General features: G+C 35.7%; 1 protein-coding gene across 5 annotated transcripts in view; it reads left to right on the forward strand.

Moving 5' to 3' along the window:
- RELCH (RAB11 binding and LisH domain, coiled-coil and HEAT repeat containing) overlaps positions 1-24,033 on the forward strand; it is a 77,819-nt gene that overhangs the window by 37,027 nt on the left and 16,759 nt on the right. For all 5 annotated transcript variants that reach the window (XM_080377800.1, XM_080377799.1, XM_080377798.1 and 2 more), the window contains 12 exons: positions 3,188-3,300; positions 7,318-7,408; positions 10,340-10,411; positions 11,223-11,363; positions 12,045-12,209; positions 13,088-13,235; positions 15,928-16,084; positions 16,643-16,766; positions 17,842-17,890; positions 18,328-18,407; positions 19,183-19,289; positions 19,873-19,972. In XM_080377800.1, the coding sequence (XP_080233926.1) occupies positions 3,188-3,300; positions 7,318-7,408; positions 10,340-10,411; positions 11,223-11,363; positions 12,045-12,209; positions 13,088-13,235; positions 15,928-16,084; positions 16,643-16,766; positions 17,842-17,890; positions 18,328-18,407; positions 19,183-19,289; positions 19,873-19,972 (1,347 nt within the window). Of the gene's footprint in view, positions 1-3,187; positions 3,301-7,317; positions 7,409-10,339; positions 10,412-11,222; positions 11,364-12,044; positions 12,210-13,087; positions 13,236-15,927; positions 16,085-16,642; positions 16,767-17,841; positions 17,891-18,327; positions 18,408-19,182; positions 19,290-19,872; positions 19,973-24,033 lie in introns of those variants that run through there.

Consider the following 24,033-nt stretch of genomic DNA (forward strand, 5'->3'; position numbering starts at 1 on the left):
TGTTGGTTTTTTAAAAACTTTTGTTCTTGCTCTATGACTGTCAGCACAAGTGGTATTCCTTCCCAAGGAAGGCAGAGTGTTTCAGATAGCACTGGAAGTCCTCTCCTTGATTATTAATAATTATATACAGTCTCCATAATAATGATATCAATTTTCCTCTTGAATTTAAACAGCCAAATGCTAATATTACTGGATCTTATTGGAAAATTACCACTTTCTACAGCACTTCTGTGCTGGTTTTGAGAATGAAAAATCGGAGATTTATTAAACAAGTCTATAGATCTAAGGCATGGCCTTTAGCAACAGGAAAGGCATGAGCCTGAACCTGTTTTTGTTCTTAATCATCCTGGATATCCCGAGAAGAATCTGTCCCCTTTAAAGTCTTTGGCAGACTTCACTTGACCTGTTTTGTCCATCTATGAGACCAGTTTTGTCCTTCTGGTCCCACAGAAAGTCCCCTTCACCTCCAGTTTTACTTTCCTGTCCATTAAGTGTATAGGGAGCACATAAAACACTGTTCAAGACTTCTCACTGTTTCTCCACTCCCCTTAATAGAAGGAACTGTAGAAGCACTGATGCAGCGATGCAGAGAACACTCTCTTCTCCCATAGTATGCATGAAAGAATGTGACCAATGGACAAGAGAGTACAGCTAATTCCGTCAGCTGTAATAACCAGCTTTCTGCAAGGTAAAGAACCAGCCTTGTATCTGCCCCACGTCAACAGTGTTAGGTTACTCATTAGCCTTACACACAAGGTAGTGGTAGTATCTAGGTAAACGTTCAGAGGTACTTTCCTTTCATACAGACTTAGCTGGAAAAAGACAACTTTTTAACTTTCTTAAATCTGAAAAGAAGCAAAAAAAAAATAAAGCTCATGGCACTGTTTTCAAATCTAGCAGTAGGTTTGGAGTGAGTAGTTGATATTTTTGAGTAAGTACTCAAACATACTAGGAAAGTGAAGTCAGTGTTATGTTTCAACAGATCAAACAAAAACCCTCGATCATAAAAAAAACATAGATGTCCCATTTCATGGGGTATATTTAAAAAAAACAACTCTCTAAGGAGTACTTAAGAATAACTGCAAGAGCGGTTGGATAATGTGAACTTAGAGTAGATTTCAAAAAGTTAGAACCTGGTGAAGTAACACTTTTTATTTATTTGAAGGTTTTTCTGTGAGCTATAATCTTTTTGTTGAAGTTCTTCTGCTATGCATCTACAAATTGCAATCTGATTCTGCCTTTAAAAAAGCTGTATAAGTAGGGATATTTAGAGTGTTAGAGGTTTTTTTTATTTTTATATAATAGTTTTTCAAAAATTTTTTAGTTAAAACAGTGTTCCCAGGAGAGAAGACACTTCTGTGAAGTACGAAGAAAAAAGTAAAATAGGCTAAGCCCTCCACCTTCTCAGAACTTTTAAGTGGGCAAAACCTCAATGTTAACTATCCAAAAAATAAAATTCAACATGCAAATTGTAGATGAAAAGGAGCTTTCATCTGAAAGAAGATATTTAGCTATTTGTGTGATGAATTTGTTAAGTTTCTTTAATACAGGTTTTCCATTCACATTATTTTACATTATGCTACACTTATTTAAAAACAAACCCAAAAACTATCTCACGTCAAAATATTGAGAAGTAGAAATGTCCAAATTGTTCCAACTTGTTTCTTATTTCTCCTTCTGTGCTATCAGATTTTTATGTGGTGGGTAGGATATTTCCACATTCATTCTACTGTCTTGTCATATATTCCCTAATCTGTACCATAATTGGGTTAAATATTGCCAAAATATCTGTCAGAATCTTAAAATACATTTTAGGATGTCTCAGTCCATATTCAGGGGGGGGAAATAGTACACTGAGTAGAATTCTTGTAGAATGAAAACAAAAGCATATTGGGAGTTGACTGTTTTAGGCAGTGCTCTGAAATAGAGTATTGTTCTATGTTTAAAATAAACTTAGCACTTGCTGTTCAGGAAAATGCAAATTGAACAGTGAGGTTGTCTTTACTGTTGTTTCCAAATGTCCACCTTATTTAATAGGCTTACTCACAAGAATATCATGAATAGGTCGCTTCGAATCTCTGCAAGAAATTGGCACCTCCCTGCAAAGTTATTACAAATAACTATAGATTTTTCCAGGTTTTGTATAGTCTTTCCTAGTAACTCCAGAAGTGTTTCCCACTGTCGTTTGTCACAAAGCTTGTCTAATGAAAGGGGATTAAAAGTATGTCGCAGGTGGGAGAGAAAGTCTCCAGGTTGGTTGCCCATGTGTTCTCTGCAGACACCCAGGTTTGTCTTGTTCTTTTCCCCTGACCTCCCAAGTGTGATGTTTCTGTCCCCAGGATATTAAACCACTTAGAAATTGTATGGCTTCTAAATTCAGTTGGAGTGAAGGCTTGTGTCAATAAGGTCAAGGAAAGGGACTTCCAGTCCATGTTTTAGAAATGTTTGTTTCTTCTGGGAATGAATACCATAAGCTTTGAAGGCATATTTAGGAAGGAGGAGGTCCTCACTGTTGTGAACAGCAGTGTATGTTCTTTCAGTCAATGTTTTACACAGTATTTGCTTGGTAGTTTGTTCTTTAAGGAAATTGAATTGCTCTAAAAAGAAAATTCAGCTTCAGATATTGCCTCTTTATTAGGAAAAAAAAAAAGTTTTTTAAAACCATATCGTTCTCAGTCAACACAAAATACAGGATACCTGGCTGCAGTCACCTTTACCAATACATGTTTCTCAGTTCAAACTTGTGCACAAAACTGTGTGCATGCTAAATTGGAAATTTTAATCTTTAACTCTGTGGCATCAGAAATAGCTTTTTCTTCAGGAGCTTTGTTCCATAGATATCTGTAGAGCTTGTTTCAGTTCAGTAGGTAGCGAAGAAAATTTAAACCATGGTTGTCCCCTAATTCTGGTTACAGGTGACCTGCGTATGTTATTTGTAATCTTTGCAGAGTTTTTTGTTTTATGTGCTGGTTCTCTCCCCTGATCCTTCCTAGCAGGAAAATAATTCTAACTTTTGTAGTCCTTCGCTTTTTTCAGGTCATTTAATAAGAGATCAAGATCCTAAAACATCCTCTCTGTTTTGATGTTATGTGGCTAGATTTATCTTCTTAGGTTCTTTTGCCATTAATGAATATATGCCCAAAGCATTTTTACCTTGTTTGATTTTCCGCTACCCACAACTTTTTAGGAATTGATCCCACTCATACTGTGTACAGCCTGCCTCCATCCTGAACCCAAAGAGAGAGATCAGCTTCTACACATACTGTTCAATTTGATCAAACGACCAGATGATGAGCAAAGGTGTGTTTGCGTTTGTGTTGCGGGACAAGAAGGAACTTTTTTCTTTGTCAAAGAAGTAGAACTGATAGAAACTGGCTATTATTGCATGATTTTAACCAAGTTTCACTTTAGCTGATAATTTGTTGGTATAGCGTTGACAAATGTATGTGGACTTCGGGATTTTCCATTTCCATGACTTGTACTTTCTAGTTACTAGAATGTAAGAATGCGTTTGGTAAGCTATAGTGTAACATTCCAGTTCCGTTTTGGTTAAAGATGAATTGAAATGCTTCATTAAAATGAGCTTTAAGATGATAATTCTTAGCAATGACTGATACAGAAATGAGAGCAGCTTTTTTTAATCCTCTGTCAGTGTATCTTAGTGATCTATATGTTTTTAAGTTAGTGTTCAGTTGGGGAAAATAGCATGAGGAAATAGTACTCTTCCTACTTATTGTTCAGTACTATGGTAGCAATAAAAAATTCAGAAGACTGAAGCAGTGATTTCGTTCTGGCAAGCCTTAAGATCTTTGTTTTATTTTAGGACTTTGAGACAAAGTCTTAAAAGTCTAAAACAAAGTCTAAAAATACTTTTTATTTTGTTTTATAAAATTAGTTCTTCCTTAGTACTCAGGAAATCTGACTTTGTACGTTTCTTGATAAGAATATCCTTAAGGTTGAAAGACAGTACCCTAGCTGGTATGTTTCCTTCTCTGACTGTGGAAAGATTTTTCATATTTTATCTGTAGCTCTGCCATTATTTTCATTAGAGATGTTTTGTAAAGCATCTGTATCTATCGTTGCTCTATTCTGTCTTCAGGCAAAGTAAGCTTTATGAAATAGGTGGAAAGCATTTCTCCTGATGATTCTCTGAACGGAAGTCGTTCTAAATTCTTCTGGTGTCTTTCTAAATAGTTCCCGTGGTAAAATTTAGAGATGAGGTACAATTGTAAGGCACGGCTTTGGAGACAAAAAAAGTGCATAAATAAAAGGAACTTGTAGCACAGTGGCACCATGCAGATTGAAATCAAAATAAGATGCAGTCCTGTTTTGTGCGATATGAAGAAAGCAAAGACATTCAGCTTAGTCACCAGAACAATGGTATTATCTCATATGTTATTTGTTTACCTACTGCTGCTATACAGTACATGCCTAATTATACATTAAAGTAGCAGTTGATAACAAGTTGACTTTTTAAATTTGGTAAATGCAAGAGGCTGAAATGTGACATTGTGTTTCTAATAATGAACCCATTAAAATAAGTATTTTATTTAAAACATTTCACCTTTTAAAGTATGTTAACAATCATACAGGCTTTCCGCAGAATACTTGTTGCCCATGTGAAAGGCTTTTTGGTGCACGCAGATAAGCATGTTGCTATAGACTTGTATACTAACATTACGTTTAACAAGGCCACTTTTATATTCAAGGCTTTGCTTCTTAAGATACTGTTCAACTTTTCAGAACGTTTACCAGATTTTCTTCTGCAAAGAAACAGATATGTGTTAGCTTTACTTAAACTTCTTTCTGGGCAATTATGTTGATTTTGGAAGCTAAGGAGCCATGAAGAAGTCAGATTAACATTGGAGTCCTTTAGGACAAGCTTAAAACATAGTTCAGAATGTGAACTCTTGAAGATTTCCAAGCAAAGTACCCAGAAGCAGCCCTCATAATGAAAAGAAGCTAAAATACATTAAGCTTAGTGTATCTAGTATGCCTTTTCATTGGTGTTGTGATATCACTTCTTAGAGAACACACATAACTTGCTGATACATTAAGAAAAACTCTAGAAGTTTTTAAATATAACCTTCAGGAGCAACTTGAACCTTGAACTATGTAATATAAGATTGAATTGCATACCAGTGCATGCAGTCACTTTCTAAAACCTCTGTAAAGAGCTTAGAAGTGTTAAATTATGTCTGTTCTCTTAACTTCTGCCTTGTTCTTCTAGTCTGCTTCTTGGTTTCGCTGTGGTTTCTGTACTGGTGAAGCAAACTAGTGCTCTGCTGAATCATACTGATTTGCTTCGTGTTCCTGCCTGAGTGGTCATAAGTGTATAACCTGGGAAGAGCTCTTTGAGGAAAGCATTCCCAGGATCTTGTTAACAAAAGACATCATTATGACAATAAGTAGAAAAAAGTTTTTCCCATATCCAGCCTTGACTGCAATTTTTGCAGCAACTTAGTGTTAACATCTTTTGTTTCAATGACCTGTTGAGATCCTTACAACCTTTCCTTCCACTGAAATACTGACTCTTGTCATATAATTTTAAGATGGTTACAATAAAATATTCAAAACGTTAATTTTTAATATTTTTGCAATACCTTAAAGTTCCCTATTTTATAGGCAAGTCAAAAGGAAATCCAAGTTAATTTTGAGATTTCATGGAACTGTTTTGAGAAGGGAAGGTTTAATTTTTTTAAAAAAGTATATATTTTGGCTTTCCCAGTTTCTGATGCAGAAGACTTCAAGCAATTACTGTGTTCTGCTATTCACTTTTTTAATATCTTATAAAAGTATATTCTGTTGCCCTGTTCTGTGATTAGGTGCAGCATGTAGAACCCAAGACAGCTATTCAGATAACCATTTTCTTTGTTGTAGAACTCGGAACTGCCACAGGCTTTTGGCTCCATGTTGCTATCACATATCAGCTGTTGATTGCTTGATTCTTATCTAATCACTGCATTTTTGTTTTCCCCCAACCTTTTTACCTTGAGCAAAGGTCTAGTACTTTGTACATGGTAGAGAGGGAAAAAATATCTTTCTGATAGACTATTTCTCCTTGAGAAGATTCTGAAAGTGAATGAGGGGTTTTTGGGGTTCTGTTTGTTGGGGTTTTTTTAATGGGAATGTATTGTATAACTGGTTAAGAAATAACCAGCAGAATCGCTGCCTTTCAACCTTAAGGGCATACTATTAGCTGCAGTAAATAATTAGGAGTTCAGACATGACACTAAAATGGTAACAAATTAATTCTGGCTTACTTTCCACAAAATAATAATGAACAAATTCTTAGTGGTGTCCTAATCTTACTGTGAAGGTGATAAAATGAAAGTCTTATGTCCAGTTACAGTTACAGTGTTACAGTTTCAAACTGGTTATTTGTTGATGCGGGCACTGCAGTAAATAGCACTAGTGAATTGCATGGAAAGTTGCTATCATTCCAATCCTATTAACAGGAAAAATAGAAGTGAAAAATCTTTAAAAGATAAACACTCATTAAGTAAGCAACAAATGACAATTAAGTACAGTTTTATTGAAATTCTAAAAACATCTCTGTGTCTATGAAATTGGTGGAACTACAGTGACTTCTTGCAGACTTTAAGGAAAGTTAAAAAAGGCAAGAATATAAATAAAAATTACTCAGGTGATTGTAGATACTACTGATTGGTTAATTGCTTCCCTTTGATAATGGGCTTTGGAAGATTTCTGACAAGAGTGAAGTCCAGTATTTTGGGAGAGATGAAAGAAACTTGCATGTTAGAATGTTGTGAAACCATGTCATAAAAGAAGTTGCTTCTGAACAAAGTTCATTAAATCTCATGAATGCCTATAAATACAAGCAGAACGTGTACTTGATTAAAATACTGATAGTATGATAGTATTAAGTAATCTAGATCCTTTTACTGCATGATGAATCATAGTATTCAGTAAGAATTAAATGAGGTTTAGTCAGAGATTCCTGATCTCAGACATTAGGAAATCGGACGTTCACAAATCGGAGATTCTCAGGGTCTGGTTCATGGAGTTTAGGATTTGCAAGTTTCTGGAAAAGGCATATTAAATAGAAAACAAGGTAAGTTGAGTTGGAAGGGATCTTTAAAGGTCGTCTAGTCCAATCGCCCCTGCAATGAACAGGGACAATAGTGCAGCTTTCAATTTAAGATTTAGCCTTTAAGTCAGTGTGTATGGTGTGGAATTTTGACTGTAGACAATTACCTAGTGCCTGACAGCATCTATTTTTCCTAACTTAGTATGTTTTACATATGATAGAACTTGACTTATAAAGAGATTAAAGCTTTGCATTTATGTTTGCAGACAGATGATACTGACTGGGTGTGTGGCATTTGCCCGACACGTTGGACCAACACGTGTAGAAGCTGAGCTTTTACCACAGTGTTGGGAACAGGTAACTGATTAAGTTGTGCTTTACACTGCAAAATAAGTTAGAAATTCATAAATTTTGAGTTGTATTTGTTTGAGGGGGAAGTTGGTTTTGGTTTTCTTTTTCAATGAATGGCAGTTTAAAGTATTTTTCAGAGAACTATTTGGATGTTCTTTGTCCTCACTATATAAATATTTCTATATAACTTTAAAAGGAGCTCAGAAGCATAAAATTTGTCAAAGGCTATCTGGAGATTCTAGTTGCCTGCATACACCTCTAGATGTTTGTTATGTTGAAATGTAGATATGTGTGTGTCCATCATCAATGTTGCCTAACCTGTTGCCAGGTAGCTGCCTTTGTACTGCAATTTCCAGACTGCTGGAAATCCATTTTCATTCGCTGATTTTTATATTGTATTAAGTCTCTGGAGCAGCATCCACACTTCAGTTAGTTTAAATTCTTAAACAGACAGAAAATTAAAGATCGAAGTAGTCAGAAATAAGACCCCCATAGATGGGCATGATTTTATACCTGTAAGATCAGCCTGAAGTTTGCATGTGACTTCTAGAATCACAATGACCTTTTCCGCAGGTATCCTAAATTAATAGATACAACTGAACGACCAAACTGAAATGCTCTTACTGAGGTATAGAAACAGAACAATGTGAGTATAGGTGAAAATGCATGGTATTTTCCTACCATAATGAAGAAAAGGGAGCTCGTCATTGCCTAAAAGACAGTCAGTAACTAAGCCATGACAGATTGGTAATGCTTACTTTCATGGCACAGTCTTTCTGGTCTGATAATTGTCAACTGTTTCTTGCATAATGCAACCATCTGTGTTTCACAATAAAGTCCAAGCTTTAATAGTCTTAATACTTTCTGACAGTAGAAGTACATAGTATATGCAGCATTTGTGCTTATATGTGTGACTGATATATCTATTGATTAAATGAAGGACTCATGGCAATAGTAGTTGAACAGAAAATAAACCACATTTTGTTTTCTAGGCCTTCTCATGAAATCTAAACTGTTTAACAAAAAGTCTCACCTCAGTAAGACCCCATCTTTATCATACTAGTTTCTTGCTAATTGTTGATGCAAACAAGAAACAATTCCAACTGTAACAGTACAGCATATCAGGCTGCCAAGCCATATGTCATCATGCACTTATTTAATGCAGTTTGCTAGATTTTGTTGGCAGTACTGAAACCAGGTCATTTTATTCTCCAGCAAAATACCAGCTGAATCTCATTGTCACAAGATGGAATCTGTAGAAGGAACTCAAAAATACACATAATTTTCTGCCTTTTCTCAGTAGATGCTTTAATCGTGAAAGCATTCATGCAGTTGGTCTCCAACCAGAGTCTATTTACAGATGCAGAGGATTGGGAACTCAGAAGATTCAGCATTTTCATCCACACATTGTGGAGTGCAGAGTTACAAAGCTAGTCTATATGATCTTTCTACCTGCTCTTTGCAGGTAAAATTCAGTAGCTGACTCACTGGTGTTTAGATCAATGATCTGTGAATGCTGGAAGTTCCCTCAGAACTAGTGACCAGTTTATTTGCTTTCAAAATTGTACTGCTGCTTATTAAAGACAAAAGGAAAATAAATGGTAGTAAACATTTTACAGTTAAGTTTCCAAGGGCTAATAATCTTCCCTGAATGCAAACCTTTCAGAAATTTGAGTCCTTTTTTCCTCCAATGTGTTAGTATATCTTTGCAATATCGGGGGTGATGTTTATATTGCCTTGCTGGTCTACCTAAAGTTGAAACTAACCTTTGCTGTTTCCCTCAGGTAGGCAGAGCTCCAGAAAGGAAAGTGTATCTCTCTCACCAGTAGGGAATTTGCATTTGGAAAGATGGCACATAAGTCAAAGATACTATAGGTATTAAAGCAGCCTGTTGCGTGCCTGTAATGGTTCTCATCTATGAAACCTCCATACTTAAAAATACTACAGGTGCCCTACTGATGAATAAAAAATAATGATAAACACACTCAAAGAACGTTCTTCCATGCCTGAGACCGAGACAAAGAAGGCAGTGAGTTGCTTGGTCTTTTCCATGGTAAGATGGTGTCTTACCAAGGCTATACACTGCATAGCAAGAGAGAAATAGTTGCACCACGCACATACCCTATTTTATCTGACAGGATCAAACTGTTCATATTTCTCTCTCATCTTTTTACCCTAAATATTTTTTATATTCCCGAAGTATATTGAAACATATTACGTGCTTCTTTGTACAAGCATTACACTGGCCGTTAAAGCTGACCTCACCAGGATGCAAACTGGGTTCCAAAGTGTCAATATCAAATTTGTAAGGCAGAATTTTCAAACGGACTATGAGTGGTAATGGGGAGGTAGCACAGGATCAAGAGGTTCGTGGGAATAGGAGATGTTTTCAGTCACATTTTAGAGGCGTGACATGTTTGAGAGCAGAACTTCAGTATCATGCAGATACTTTTTAGCGTAGTATGTGTGTCTTTTGACTGATTGCTCAGCAAGACTTCAGGCAGCTATGCTACACCGGTTGGCTCAGAGCACTAGAGGGCACTTGAGTAGTTCTTGGAGAACCAGCACTCCTGGAGGGCTACACAAGACAAAATATTTCTTGACATGCCAGCTCTGAAGTTACTCATATTCTTTAGAGTACAGCAGCCCATACACTGTTTTCCACACTTCTTTTACTGCATATACATATACGCTTCTCTAATTCTTCTCTGACTACAAGCTCTGTTTTGTAGGACAACTAGAGAAGGCTGTATCTGCCTAGCCTTTATACCTCAGTGCGAGAATCTGGGGCTGCTTAGTACCCATATGCAACTTATACAGGCACAGTCAATGTTTATCTAAGAGGTGCAGATGTATCCCTCGGTTGGAGTTCATTTGAACCACATTTTGAATACTGGTTACTGCAAAGTAAATAGCCATTCTGTTTCTCTTTACCAGATCAACCACAAATACCCAGAGAGACGGCTACTGGTAGCGGAATCCTGTGGAGCTTTAGCACCTTACCTTCCAGTAAGCTTAACACTGTATTAATACTGACTCTAAATATTTTGCTAGTGAAAGCAATGTGAAAATCTGTTGCATAAACATCCTTTATCATTTTAAATGTTCCCACGTGCGTTTGTTAGTCATAAACAGTCACATTGTCTATCACATGTGTGAGTTTCAATAAATCACATTAAAGCATTCATGGCTTATTATAAAGGAATACAGGTCCATATAGCTATAAAATGCCTCTAAAAACAGTATCTTCTGAAAAAATCATCTTTGTTTCAGTGAAGCTGAAGTAAAGCTAGTTAGGACTAATTAAGGAAATAATCACTGAAAAAATACTTGGCAATAATTTTTTGATCTAATGATGATCCAGTAATTCTTCGGACACTGTGGAATGTTACATGAAGAGTGCTGCCAGTCAGAAGAAGCAGCAAATTTAAGGCAGTGGCAAACTAGAATATGAAGCTTCAGAGAAAGAGGGGAAAAAAAGACAAATTAAAAACTCACTTCTCCAATTTAGTAATGCAGTTATTAAAGATTCTGGTTTAAGTCTAGGCCTGTAGTAGTTTTTTGCTGTTAGTTATTTGTGGTTCCATAAGTTCTGTGATTAGTAGGACAAAAGGCTCTCTGGTGAGGCTACTGACATTTTAAATACATACATCTTCTGTTGTGAAAACTGAATGTGTAATATTCATAAAGGGATCTATAGTTGGAGGAACTAATTTTGTTTGTGAGCATTAATACAGTGTAAACTACTTATATAAATTGATATAAACCTGCATGTCTTGTTTCATTTGATTTAACAAGTATGTTTCTTGTTTACAAACAGAAAGAAATTCGTAGTTCGTTAGTACTTTCCATGCTGCAGCAAATGCTAATGGAAGATAAGGCAGATCTGGTACGAGAAGCTGTGATCAAAAGCCTTGGCATCATTATGGGATATATTGATGATCCAGACAAATATCAACAGGTATAATTTAGTTTGGGATCTGTATGTATAAAATGTCTTCTATAGTTATTTCATTAATAGGGGGATAGATAATTTCATGTATTATTAAATCCTTCCAGATACTTTTAAAAATGTTGATGGTTTATATCAATATGGATTTTTAATGTATCACCAATACCAAAAAGAAAACATATACTTAGAAGTATAACTAGAATCTCAGGTGTAAGCCTTATACAGAAGCGTCTCTAATAATTCATAGTTTGCCTTCAAGAACATACCACTTCATTGCCCACCTGATACTCTTAGCCGATACGATATCATCACTTGCTAACAGAGATCTGTCTCCTGCAACAAAGCCAACTTGTAGTTCATTTTAATACTGCCTAGTAATGTTTCAGGTAAGTGAAAATGATGAATTTGTAATCCTGTCTTTGAGTTCTTGAAGGCAGAGTGGTAAAATGTGTTTGTATTGATTCTGATGACTGTAGAGAAATACTAGCGGGGTCATTGAACCACCCACTGTTTGCCTTTGTAAATGTGGTGGGAGTATCTGTTGAAAGGGCTCCGTGTACTACCTTGTTTTATTTTTGTTAGTGTGGCATTTTAAAAACGGATCATAATCTTTTTCTATTCTGCACAGTTTGTGTGGGAAACTTTAGCATAAACTCTAGGAAAATTACGTTATTTCTTGTCTTCTACCAGGGCTTTGAACTGCTGCTTTCAGCTTTAGGAGACCCTTCAGAACGTGTAGTTTGTGCAACACATCAGGTATTTTTACCTGCTTATGCTGCCTGGACAACAGAACTGGGAAATTTACAATTCCATCTTATACCTACACTGCTTAATAAAATTGAAAAATTGCTCAGGGTATGTGTTCAGCTGTTCGGAAAATTGTCTTTGTATCTTTATTATATATGCAGGCTTTTTTAAAAAATACGAAAATGTAAATAACTGCTACTTATGTTCTATGGGAGAAAAATTTTAGGAGATTCTTCTTGTACTTCCATAACTTTTACTTGTCCTTTGAAAAAGGGGGGAAGAACACAAAACCCCTCAAAAGAAACATATTCTAATTTAATGATGTTTTGCTTTGTAGCGCAGTAATCAAAGTGCAGTTCAGTAAATGCTTGCCTGGAGCTGTGACCTGATATGTGTTATTCTGAGTGTATTTGCCCTATATTTAAACTTTTTAAGTATCACATGGCGTAGTTTTTAATGATGTGCAATATCAAAACCCGAACATATCAAAACAAACCAAAAAAAGAAGTAGAATTAAATGGTGTAGTTAGGTCGTTTGCAATTATGAGCCAGTTTGTGTGCACACTTCATTTGGTAGATACCGTATTTTCCAAAACTTTTCAGATATTTCGTAACAATCTTAACACACTTAACCAAGATGCTTTCAGAGTATGGGTGACTAGTTTATTCAGTTTTTGGATTCATTGGTCTATGAGACCAAGGATTCACATTTCTAAAATACGCTGGAAAATGTACTTTCAGAATATCGGTATGTTCATTGTTATGAACTACTAAATGCCAAAGGCTATATTGCTTGAATCTTTTGAGTAGAAGTGACTTAAGGGGATTTTGATGGTCACACAAAGTAAGCTTGTGGTTTGGATAAATTACTATGTAATTAATCTTTGTGTAGAAGCTCATCACAGATGTGTTGATCTCTTGCCAAGGAATAAATGCCTAAGCAACAGATCATCCAAACCAAAAATTTTAAATGTCCTGTTTTTCAGGAAGGAGAACATGGCTTGGATGAACATAAGCTCCACATGTATCTGTCTGCTCTGCAGTCGTTGATTCCTTCACTGTTTGCACTGGTGCTACAGAATGCACCTTTCACAAGCAAGGCTAAACTTCAGGGAGAAGTACCACAAATAGAAGGTAAATGATTAATTTCTGGTATGGGGAATTTTTATAAACTTAAATATAATTCACTGACCAATCTCAAATCCATATTAACTGCAAGAGAATAATTTCAGGAAGTAGTCCATAGTCTATGGTTACTTGGGATTTGTGTGTATTTAAGGTTACGACATAAATACAAGTTGCAGAATATATGTGTAAACTTTAGATTTTTATAGCACGCTGTCCGTACAATAATAATTTAAGTTTATTGTCCCCAAGCTTTTTTTCCCTAATCTACCTGTTCTTTATCTTGTATTTCATATATAGCAAGTAAAGAGAAAGGAGTTCCAGGAACCTCTGTCGTGTTGTGAATTTTCTTTCTTTAATGTTGCTGAGTTGACAGAGAGAATAATTTATTTTTTTAAAGGCAGATTCCAGTATATGAAAATTTGTCTTGATTTGTCATAACATTTTTCTTTGTTCTGTGTTTCCCTTTTGGGGAAAACATTTTTATACTTCGTTTCCTCCCTCTGCTGCTACTTCATTCCTATGAAAGAAATCAGTCTGACATGAAGCCTTAGCAGATATTTAACTAAGTACAAGTATTGACTTATTGATGCAGAAGGATATGTAAGTCATGAATATTTATGAAATGCTTGCCAGTGAAGGAGAACAATTATTTTCTGTATTTACTTAGCAGTGTTACAGGCAAAATGGTTACTTCGTGCCCTGACATGGCTTTATGTAATCCACCGAGAGTATTGCAATGAAATACTTTTTTTCCTAATATACATCGTAAATTGTGAAAGGGGAAAAAAAAAAAAAGTGTTGCCTTCTGATTTGCCTCTTAAATGTTTTTTCATATTGGTCTCCTTAGCAAGTCCTTAAGTAATGGTTCCTTTTTCCACTCATTCCTATGCTTGAGAGACCTTATTATCACCAAAAAAGTTTTTATTTCACCTCTAGTTATTTCTCTCTACATCTTAGATGAAGCTTTTGAGAAAGCAAAGCAATCCTTAGGACTTCCTAAAGGTTTCTGAAGAATTTGTTTCCACTAATAGCTAATAACGGTTCAAGAAGGGCTGGCTTCAGTTTCAGTTAATATTCTCACAAAGAACAAATTTTATGAAGTGGGAAAAACACAGCCTAGAGCAGGAGCTTCACCATCTGCTATGTATCTATGTAATAGCAGACTGAATGGCCTCATGGTGAAGTTATACTTGGATCAGCAATCCTAGCCTGTAGAATGTTTTCTCCTGTTACAAACACTTTTTAAAGATATTGGTAATACCTGGCACATGATGATAATAGTGCTGTGTGTGGAGATATAAATAAAGGGTAACAACTTTAAAGGAGAATTTGGAAAGTAGCGAATGGTACGTTACTGTATGATATAAATGTGAAAATGTTAAGCATGCTGTGGTAAAACTCATCCAGCTGACTTGAGTCATTTGAAGATGAGCACTTTTTCCCTGCGCGGCTACTACTAAAATAAGGAATTCAAAAACTTCAGTCTTCAGCCTTGTCTGACAGTTTCTTCTTCCATAAAAGTGGAAGAAAAAAAATCTTACGTACTTTTCACTAGTCTGGTAGTGTTGCAGGAGGTGCAGGCTTGCTTTTTTGAATTTTGTAGTAGGAAAGGTGATGTTCTTGTTGCTTAACTTTATTGCTGAATGTGCTTGGCATGAATTGCAAATAATAAAAGCAATGTTGGCGTGGCAGACTTTCAATCCCCACATATTTTAATGGTCTAGAATTTTTTTGTGGTCTTTCTACATGTGAATTACTCTCTTCTGGTAATTCAGATAATTAAGAAGCTGGGAAAGGGAGTGGGGAGTGTCAAAATCTACTTCATATATGAAAGTTGGAACAGTCTGAAAGTTAAAGTGTAGCAACAAGTGTCAGGAAACTTTGTCTGCAAGTCACTACTGTAAATCTGCAGTGTGGTCTTTGAGATCATAGAATGTTTTGGATTCAAAGGGACTTGTAAATGTCATCTAGTTCAAACCTTCTGCAGCGAGCAGGGACATCTTTGACTAATCAGGTTGCTCACAGCCCTGTCCAACCTGACCTTGAGTGCTTCCAGGGATGGAGCATCTACAAACTCTCCGGGCATCCTGTTCAAGTATTTCACCACCCTGAATTTACCCTCTTTTAGTTTAAAACCATTACCCCATGTCCTGTTGCAACAGGTCCTACTAAAAGTGGGCTGCAGTAAGGTCTCCCTAGAGCTTTCTCTTCTCCAGGCTGAACAACCCTGATTCTCTCAGCCTGTCCTCAATAGAGAGGTGTTCCATCTGGAACATCATCCAGCCAATTCCTTATCCCCCAAAACGTCCATCCATCAAATTCATATTTCTCCAGTTTAGAGCTGTGGGCGACTGTGTCAGACACCTTACAGAAGTCCAGGTAAGTGGCATCCATCCCCTGATATAGTCACTTCATCACACAATGCCACTAGGTTGGTCAGGCAAGATTTGCTGTTGATGAAGCTATGCTGGTGATAATCCCGTCATCTCCCCGGGACAGCATTTTCTCTTTTTGTAGTGAGGGTTATGTAACCTTTTCAGAGGTGGGTTTAACTCCATGGTTTTTAAAAGGCAATTTGATAACCTTACACAGAAGGCACTAGAGATATTCAGACTTTCTTAGCTACCTTACTGACATCACCTCCAAGGTGTTTTCATCTTTTTTTTTGTTCGTGATCGCTTGTCTTCTGCTGTTACAGTCACTAGATTTCCCCGACCCGTATCACCTCTTCAGGATGTGGCCATCATCATTGGAAGCCGTGAACAATTAGCAGTGTTGTTGCAACTGTATGACTATCAGCTGGAACATGAGGGTACCACAGGCTGGGAGACTTTGCTATGGGTAGTCAATCAGCTGTAAGTTAATTTTTATCTTATGATTCCTAATTTTAAAATGCCTCAACATTAATTGTTCTTAATATGATTATGTTTAACAATTATGAAACATAAGAATTTTTATTATGATTGTGTTTAGGAATTATTAAAGAGGAGAAGACTGAAATTTTTTAGGCGTTTTAATTTTCATACTGAGTTGACTTTGATTTTATTCAGAAAATATCAACCTTCTAGCAGAATGTGTCGGTAACTACTTCCTGCAAAAAATTGTTTTTCATCTTTGCGCTGGTATACTTAATTGTCTGTTGAACTTAATATTGTATTTTGAGTATCTTATGAAATATACTGTTCTGCAGTAACAGATGTTTGACAATACAAGTCAGGCTTCTCTGGCACTTAAACCCTTTCTTTCTTCAAGGGTCAAGAATTGTGCAGAACGTAGATAATTTTAGTGGATCCAATACTGCTCTGTGTGTCTATATATATTAATATAAACAGTAAATCTATGCAAATATAACTGGAGAAAAACAAAAGATCAGAGTACTGTTTAATATACTTTTGTTTACTGATTTTTTTTAGGCTACCACAGCTTATAGAAATAGTTGGCAAGATCAATGTAGCATCAACTGCCTGTGTCCATGAGTTCTCCAGATTTTTCTGGAGATTTTGTAGGACATTTGGGAAAATTTTTACAAACACTAAGGTAAGATACTACCTTAAATATTCTGTGCAATAGTACCTTGATAATATATATTCTCCATATTTACGGTGTGTCTGAATACCCACACTTTGTGTGACCATTTGTATTTGCAGGTCACACTGATGCTTTTCCATAAGTACATTTAAACCTGCTGGTTTTAAACCTCTGTTTGCATCCTTTTGATTTCTGTTTTTGACTGTTTTGGAATAACTTCTCATCTTGCCAAACAAGGAAGGATTTGGAATTTTTTAACTGTATTCTTCATATTTTTTTTGTGTGAATGGCATAGAGCGTGGGACAGGTCATCCTAATTCCTAGCGATTTAACAATTTTCTTTCTTCAGAAGAGCATACTATTCAATGTCTGGTGTACATAAGTACAGCCTGTACTTGATTTGACATGTAAAATTTATGCTTTCCCTGTCCAAAATATTTTCTATAGATGAAATCTAAACATTTTTATCAAGGAAGAACATCATATTTCTCTACAAAATAATTTCTGCATATAATTAAAAAATATTTTAAAAGCAGATTATGAAACAAAAGAGGATTATCTGAAGATAAAATAACAATGTTAGCATTATGTGCTGCCTCCTAAAGAGGAGATTAAAACTAGTTTCTGGTCTTTGAAAACCCCTTCTGTAAGTCATCTTTAGAACCCTTGCTTCTATGGAATTGTTATGGTACTGATTATCACAGCTTTATTTTGGAAGAGAGCACTTCATGGACAGCAGAGATGTAAAATAAAAGCTTTGGGTTTTTTTACACATAGCTTTGTAAAACCGTAAACCCTAAAATCCAACTAAGCATGCTGCCAAGAGGCTTCAACTTTCAGTATCATGATTGCTAAATACTGCTACCTCAGTGTGGGTACTCAATAGAAATTTTTACTCTTATGTCATACTTTCAATTTTTGTAAAAGCTGGATATGCTTTTTAAATTTTTCTTTCTTTCTTTTTCCCTTAAAAATATCCTTTTCCTGTTTTGGTAGTGGTTTTGGTTTTATTCTTAATTTTTTTCTAAGTTAATTGACACTAGTAACAAGTTTTCTTACACGGGATTCATCATCCTTTATATAGGTAAAACCACAGTTCCAGGAAATCTTAAGACTGTCTGAGGAAAACATAGGTAAGTAGCTTTTCAGTCAAAGGAATAAAAGTTGATCTTAACTGCAACTGAAGAAAATTGTCAATCTCGTGTTCAAATAACATTCCAGTCTGCAGTTCTCAAATTTGTCATCTTTCTGAAATACTGAAAATCTGATGTTAATCTGGGTGGAACACTCTGGAGTTGTACATTTTGTGTGTGAAATACAAATAAAATCTCAAATCCAAATACCACTTGAGGATTATTTTACGGCATGTGCATGTATATATACATACATATGTATCCAAATTCTTCATGTCTATCTAAAAAGTTAATACATCTGTAATACTTATAATACACATGTCTACCTTATATATATGTATTACAATATTTATAATATACAGCGTATATATATTACACACACGTATAGAGACATATATGTATATAAAAAACCTAAATACTTCACTGTGTTTCATTAGATTCCACAGCAGGTAATGGAGTGCTAACAAAAGCCACAGTTCCCATCTATGCAACAGGGGTCCTTACATGTTATATTCAGGTAGGTTTGGGTTTTTATTTCTTTATAATAATAAGTAAAACTTTTTTTTAAAACAAATATATTACTTTTTTCTTTGAAAACTTAGTGCTGTAGTGCTTTGAATATAGGTACTAAGTCAGCAGCTGTAAACAGTAAAAAGCAAAGTTTTCTGGTCCCGTTGTCTACTACATTCAGATCATTTAGTGCCTTGTGCCTCTATGAAAAATATTAATATTATTCCATAAATAGGTTCTTGGCCATTTAGCTGTGACCCATGCAACCATAATTTAATTCAATAAAATTTACTGAAACAGATAAGCAGGTAAATTGACATTTTGAACATCGTTGGAGTCTTACAATTGTAGTGTTACCTAGTACTGAATTAAACACTCCATAAACACTAAAACAAATCCTCCAGTAACCAGCAGTGATGGACCGGAATGTACGCAACTTGCAGGAAAAATTAATAAATACTTCATCTCAGGAATGTTCAGTCAACTGTGAGTACTCAAAAACTGTTAGGAGCCATGAAAGTGCTTAAGTACTCTTCTTAAAGTTTCTTTAGTAAAACAATTTGGGTAATTTATGCATGAGGATGTGCTTAGTTGATAAAATACAGAAATAGTCTCTTCTTGTGTTTGCTTTGTACGTTCTTGTTCTTAAACCACATTTTTGAAGTTCATAAGAAGATTGTTAAAGACTAAGTCTAGTTTGACCTTGTCTCTTTCATAGCTGTAGGTCATCACAACTGCACCAATACTTCTACTACATTCAACGCTGTATGCTCTTCTTTCAGGAAGAAGACCGCAAGCTGTTAGTTGGATTCTTAGAAGATGTAATGACCATGCTTTCACTATCCCATGCTCCTCTTGATAGCCTGAAAGCTTCCTTTGTGGAGCTGGGGTAAAGAATATACCTTGGAGTTGACTAGATCTGAATACATTAGAAGTTTTTATTAAAGGCTACTAATCTGGCTGTAATTGTAATAACCGTCATGCTTTGGGTGAATAAAGGGTATACTTACTTTTACCCTTAGCATTTCACAAAGTTTAAACTTTTAATATCTAGATTAAATAAGTTGTGGTAAAAAAATTCTGAAGTGTGAAAAAGAAACACCAAAAAATAAACAAAAAACCTCACAAAAATCACTCATTGAGAATAAAATGGAAATTAATTTTGTATTTTCCATGCTATTATGTTGTGATCTAGATAAGTATTTGCGTTAAGTTCAGTGTCATATTTTATTGGAAATTCTATTCTTAATTTTTTTTACGTGAATTTCAAAATGCAACGTATTTTCTAGACAGCAAAATGTTGCATGTCCTTTAGAATGAGGTGAATGTTATGTATCCTTCATTGTTGACTAATGGATTTTTGAGACTACACTTTGTAGGCAAAGAACATTTGCAGTGTTTGGGAGTTGGGGGTTTTTTGGGGATTGGTTTTTGTGTTTAGGTTTTTTGATTGCCCAACTGTTTTCTTTTAGTGCAAACCCAGCTTACCATGAGCTGCTGTTAACAGTCTTATGGTATGGAGTTGTGCATACTTCTGCTCTTGTTCGATGTACAGCTGCTAGAATGTTTGAGGTAAGTATTATCCAAACTTTTTTTAAACCTTTTTAAAGCTAGAGTTTATTTTTGTAAGCAGTGATTCAGATAACATTGATACATCCTGAAATATTACAAATGGCTTAAATAAGTTGTGTACTGTGTGATGGAGCAGGAGGTTGTTGTGCAGTTGTTTCTGTATCTGTTCTCTGTTCAGAAGCTCATCTTCGGTTCAGCAATTTGTCGTTAGCCACTCGCAAGATGTTCCTGTAGTAACTGTGTATGTGTTCTTTAATCTGCTGCTGACTTGATTGTTGCATTCTCATTGTTGCATGCTGAAAAATATTTTCCAATTATGAAAACACTCTTCATTGCTAAACTGTGTTCAAACCATAATTAAATACATTGTCAAATGTGTTTGCTTAGGTCTGTAGATAAACATAAATAAGCATATCTGAGTTTTAACTTCTGCTGTTTAACACATCATCAGTAGCCTAATTCACGAGTTAATGGCTTTCAATACTTTTGTTTATACTTGCACAATGTACTTGCCTTGTAATTCAAACTAGTTTCCATTGTTGCCAAATATGGCAGTAAAAACATACATTTAACTGATTTTGTAGATTTTGTGAAAATTGAAATAACTTAGGATGACTTTACTTGCCACATGGTGACAGGTTCATCTTTCCCTTAACATCTATAAATTTGTTCAGGGTGAAGACTGTTACATTTAACTAGTAAGTTTGCTTTTCTTTCCACGTCATGCCCTTGTTTCATCCAGTGTTAATTAAAAAAGGCACCTACAAAAACTGGGACATGCAGACATACTCCACTTACTCCATTTGCTGAACAAAGAGATTACTTTTTTTTTAAAATTACATGTTAGAAAGATGTATTTCTAATCACACTATCACAGTACTCCTTTTTGTTTGGTTTCTGAGGTTTCTTTTTCTATTTCTTTGACATTTGAGTCATTAGGATAGTTTTGCAGTGAATCTCTAGCTGAACGTGCTACCTTGTGTCCATTTGCAAAAACAAATCTCAAGACTGCCTTGCAGAAAAGGGCACTTACCATAACCATTAGTGTTCTTTACTGCAACTGTGCCAGTCATTGCAGACAAAGCAGTAAACAACCACTTTAAGACATAACCTGAGACTTCAGTTGGAAACATCCAACATTTTCTCTTTCCACCACACCCCACCCCCCCCCACCCCCCCCCCTTTTTTTTTTTTGGCATCCTGTCACTTTAAAAAGGACATGGCAATTTTTTGGTCACCCTTCAAATATTTTTGCGTTGTTGTTTGGGTTTAAGTTGGGTTTTTTTCTTTACCAATAAGATTGTTTATATTTCATATCTGTAATAATAAGCATTTTTAATCCTTTTTTATAAGCATTAGCCAAACATGTGAAAGACCTCTGTTACAACGGGCTGTTGTTTTGGTTGCAGTTTCTTTTCAAATTCAACTGCACATTGATTATTTTTAGGCAGTCCTGCATGCTATTTGACTGCTTGTTTCCTAGCATACTTCAGTTTTTACTAAAGCATGGACAACTTTGTTGCAGACTTTTCTTGCTTGAAAATAGTATCATATTGCCAGTTGATAGCCGTTGCGTGCGTATTTATATGTGGCAGTATGTAAATTTTGGAAGTCACCTGTGTAAAGAGGTGGTAATAGTTGGCTTTGCTTTTGGAAGATTCATTCCTTCGTTCAAGGGATTTCTGGCATCTTGGAGACTGCTGAATGGCAAAGTCCAGTGATTAGATAATAAAATAAAGAGTACATCACCTGCAGGACAGCTGTATGAGAACTATAAAGATTCCGAACAGCGCAGTAGTCTGTACAGCAGCACAGAGACTGCCGTGATTTGGTCCTGCCAGGCTGCATTACCAAACCTTTACAGTCTGTGAAAGGTTGGAAGGATGCAGAAAAGGTTGGAAGGATGCAGAAGTGATTTGGAGCCGTTCTACCCCTTCTCTCCTTCAGGGGCAAGAAGCTTTGTGGTACCATTTTTAAGGTGTAGCATGCGTAAGTAGTGATCTAGATTTAGATCTGATTTAGAGGAATCAAAACAGGATAAAAATCTGTGTTGTCTTTCTTACTGTGGCCTTACGTGCTGCTACATGGCTTTGCCCATCCAGCTGTTGCTGTTGCCCCTGCGTTAATGTTCTTAGTCAATACTTTCCCATCTAAATGTTAATGCAAATGGATTTCCTGCTGGTTTGAACATGAAGTGCATAGCTGAGTTGTAAGTTTTGTTGGTCTGTTTAGGTCCAAGGCTGGGAACAGTTACTCTTAGAATGACACTTGAACTGTAAAGCACATTTTATTTTCTGTAAGGCAGAACGATGCTGATTACCATGCTTTAACATAATTAGTAGTGTGGCAGCCGACACAGTCATGAAGCTGAGATCATTCTAAATTGTTTGCTAATTATTCAAATCCAAAGCATTTTTTTCAAAGCACTACATCACCTCTAGTCATTTCTTAAAAGATTGGTAAAGAACACTCAAGTCCCTATTTGTTCAGAATTGAAAATAGTAAGCAAGAAGTAAGCATTTTCTATTTTGATCAATGGGAACATAGGTACATCTGTGTATGAGAGAAAAATCATCATAGTCAAGCAGTGAGCTGGTCCTTAACAGCTGTTTTTAAAGAGTACCCATAAACTCAACACATCAGCACTCTAAATTGTTGCCACTGTAAATAATCGTATAATGTATTAATGTTAAAATGTAGTAGTTGAACTGACGTTCCTAATACTTTCTGAATAACAAGTATAGGAAGTTGCATCTTTCCTCCTCCAGATGCTTTGCAGGAGTAATGCATATGTTCTTACAAAGCTTAACAGTTCTCTCCCCATTCTTCCTTCTCTAGTTATTATCTGTAAGGCCACACTATGTTCAGTGCATATGTGCACCTGTGCATGCACATGCATGCAGAAGTATTGCTTCATAAAAGTTACTGCTTTGTATAGAAGGCTTCTGGAAAGTCGGGTTCCTTCCAATCTTTCACAATTTACTTTGTTTTCTATTCAGAGTTGGTAGAGCAGGAATGCTCAAACAAATAGCACCATATAAAACCTTCTCTAGTTGGAAAGTGTAAATATTGCCTACTCTCAGTGCTGTATGATACACACTGACAGCCACTGTTTTCCCCATGCCCTGTGGATCTTAGGTGTTCTCTTGTTATTCTGCTGGGGGGAAAAAGCATAGAATTTGATTTGTGTTGATGATGTAATTTGAGTAATTAGAATACAGCTAAATATTTTAAAAAAAAATTAAATTCAAATTTCTTACAGAAATAAGCTTTTTATGTTTATCTCCTAGGACCAGCAAATACACACAGGCTTCCTTACATGAGATACAAAATGAAAATATCAAGGCTTTGCCTTTTTTATTAATGCAGACAAAAAAAACCTGTTTTGTTGAATATGAAGAAAGTGTGCAACTTGTCATTTTCCAAAATTAGTAGGCTTTCATATGTAGAAAACATGGAAAAGGCATCTGCTACCTGTGCAGCAAATGCATGCTTACGTACACCTACGTACACAATGTAAAAAAAAAAAAAAAAAAAAAAAAATCACCTGAGAATTCAAACAATTTCCACATATTCATGGGTAATAAATTTCACTGTGCTGGGGTGTACATTTGGGATGTATTGCAATAAATATACCTCGTCCTTAGTTTGTAAAAAGGCTTGGTGAGATACATTTCATGGATAATCCAAGGATTTTCCATTTTCTACCTGCATAGACCAGCAAGAGAAACTTGGGAAGTTTTGCATACATACTGCTTGGATGGCAGTTAAATATAAAATAGTCCTGAATGACTTTGAGGAGAGCTTAGTGGCATCTGGGAAGGTGCTGTTGTCATGTTGTAAAAAGTCTGCAAGGTATCACTCAGTGTGGGAAAACTACACACATTTGGCCTAGCTGAAGACGTCTATTTTGTACGTGACAGCCACCTACTATAATAAATACCATTCCATTGAGTTAGGAAGAGTATTTAGATTAAACTGTCAAACTCAAATTGGCATTGCTTTAGTATTTAATTACACATCATTATATGTAAGTATAATGCATAATTATTTTAGTATTT

This window comes from Falco punctatus (assembly GCF_963210335.1).
Source record: "Falco punctatus genome assembly, chromosome: 3".
NCBI classification, from domain to species: Eukaryota; Metazoa; Chordata; class Aves; order Falconiformes; family Falconidae; genus Falco; species Falco punctatus.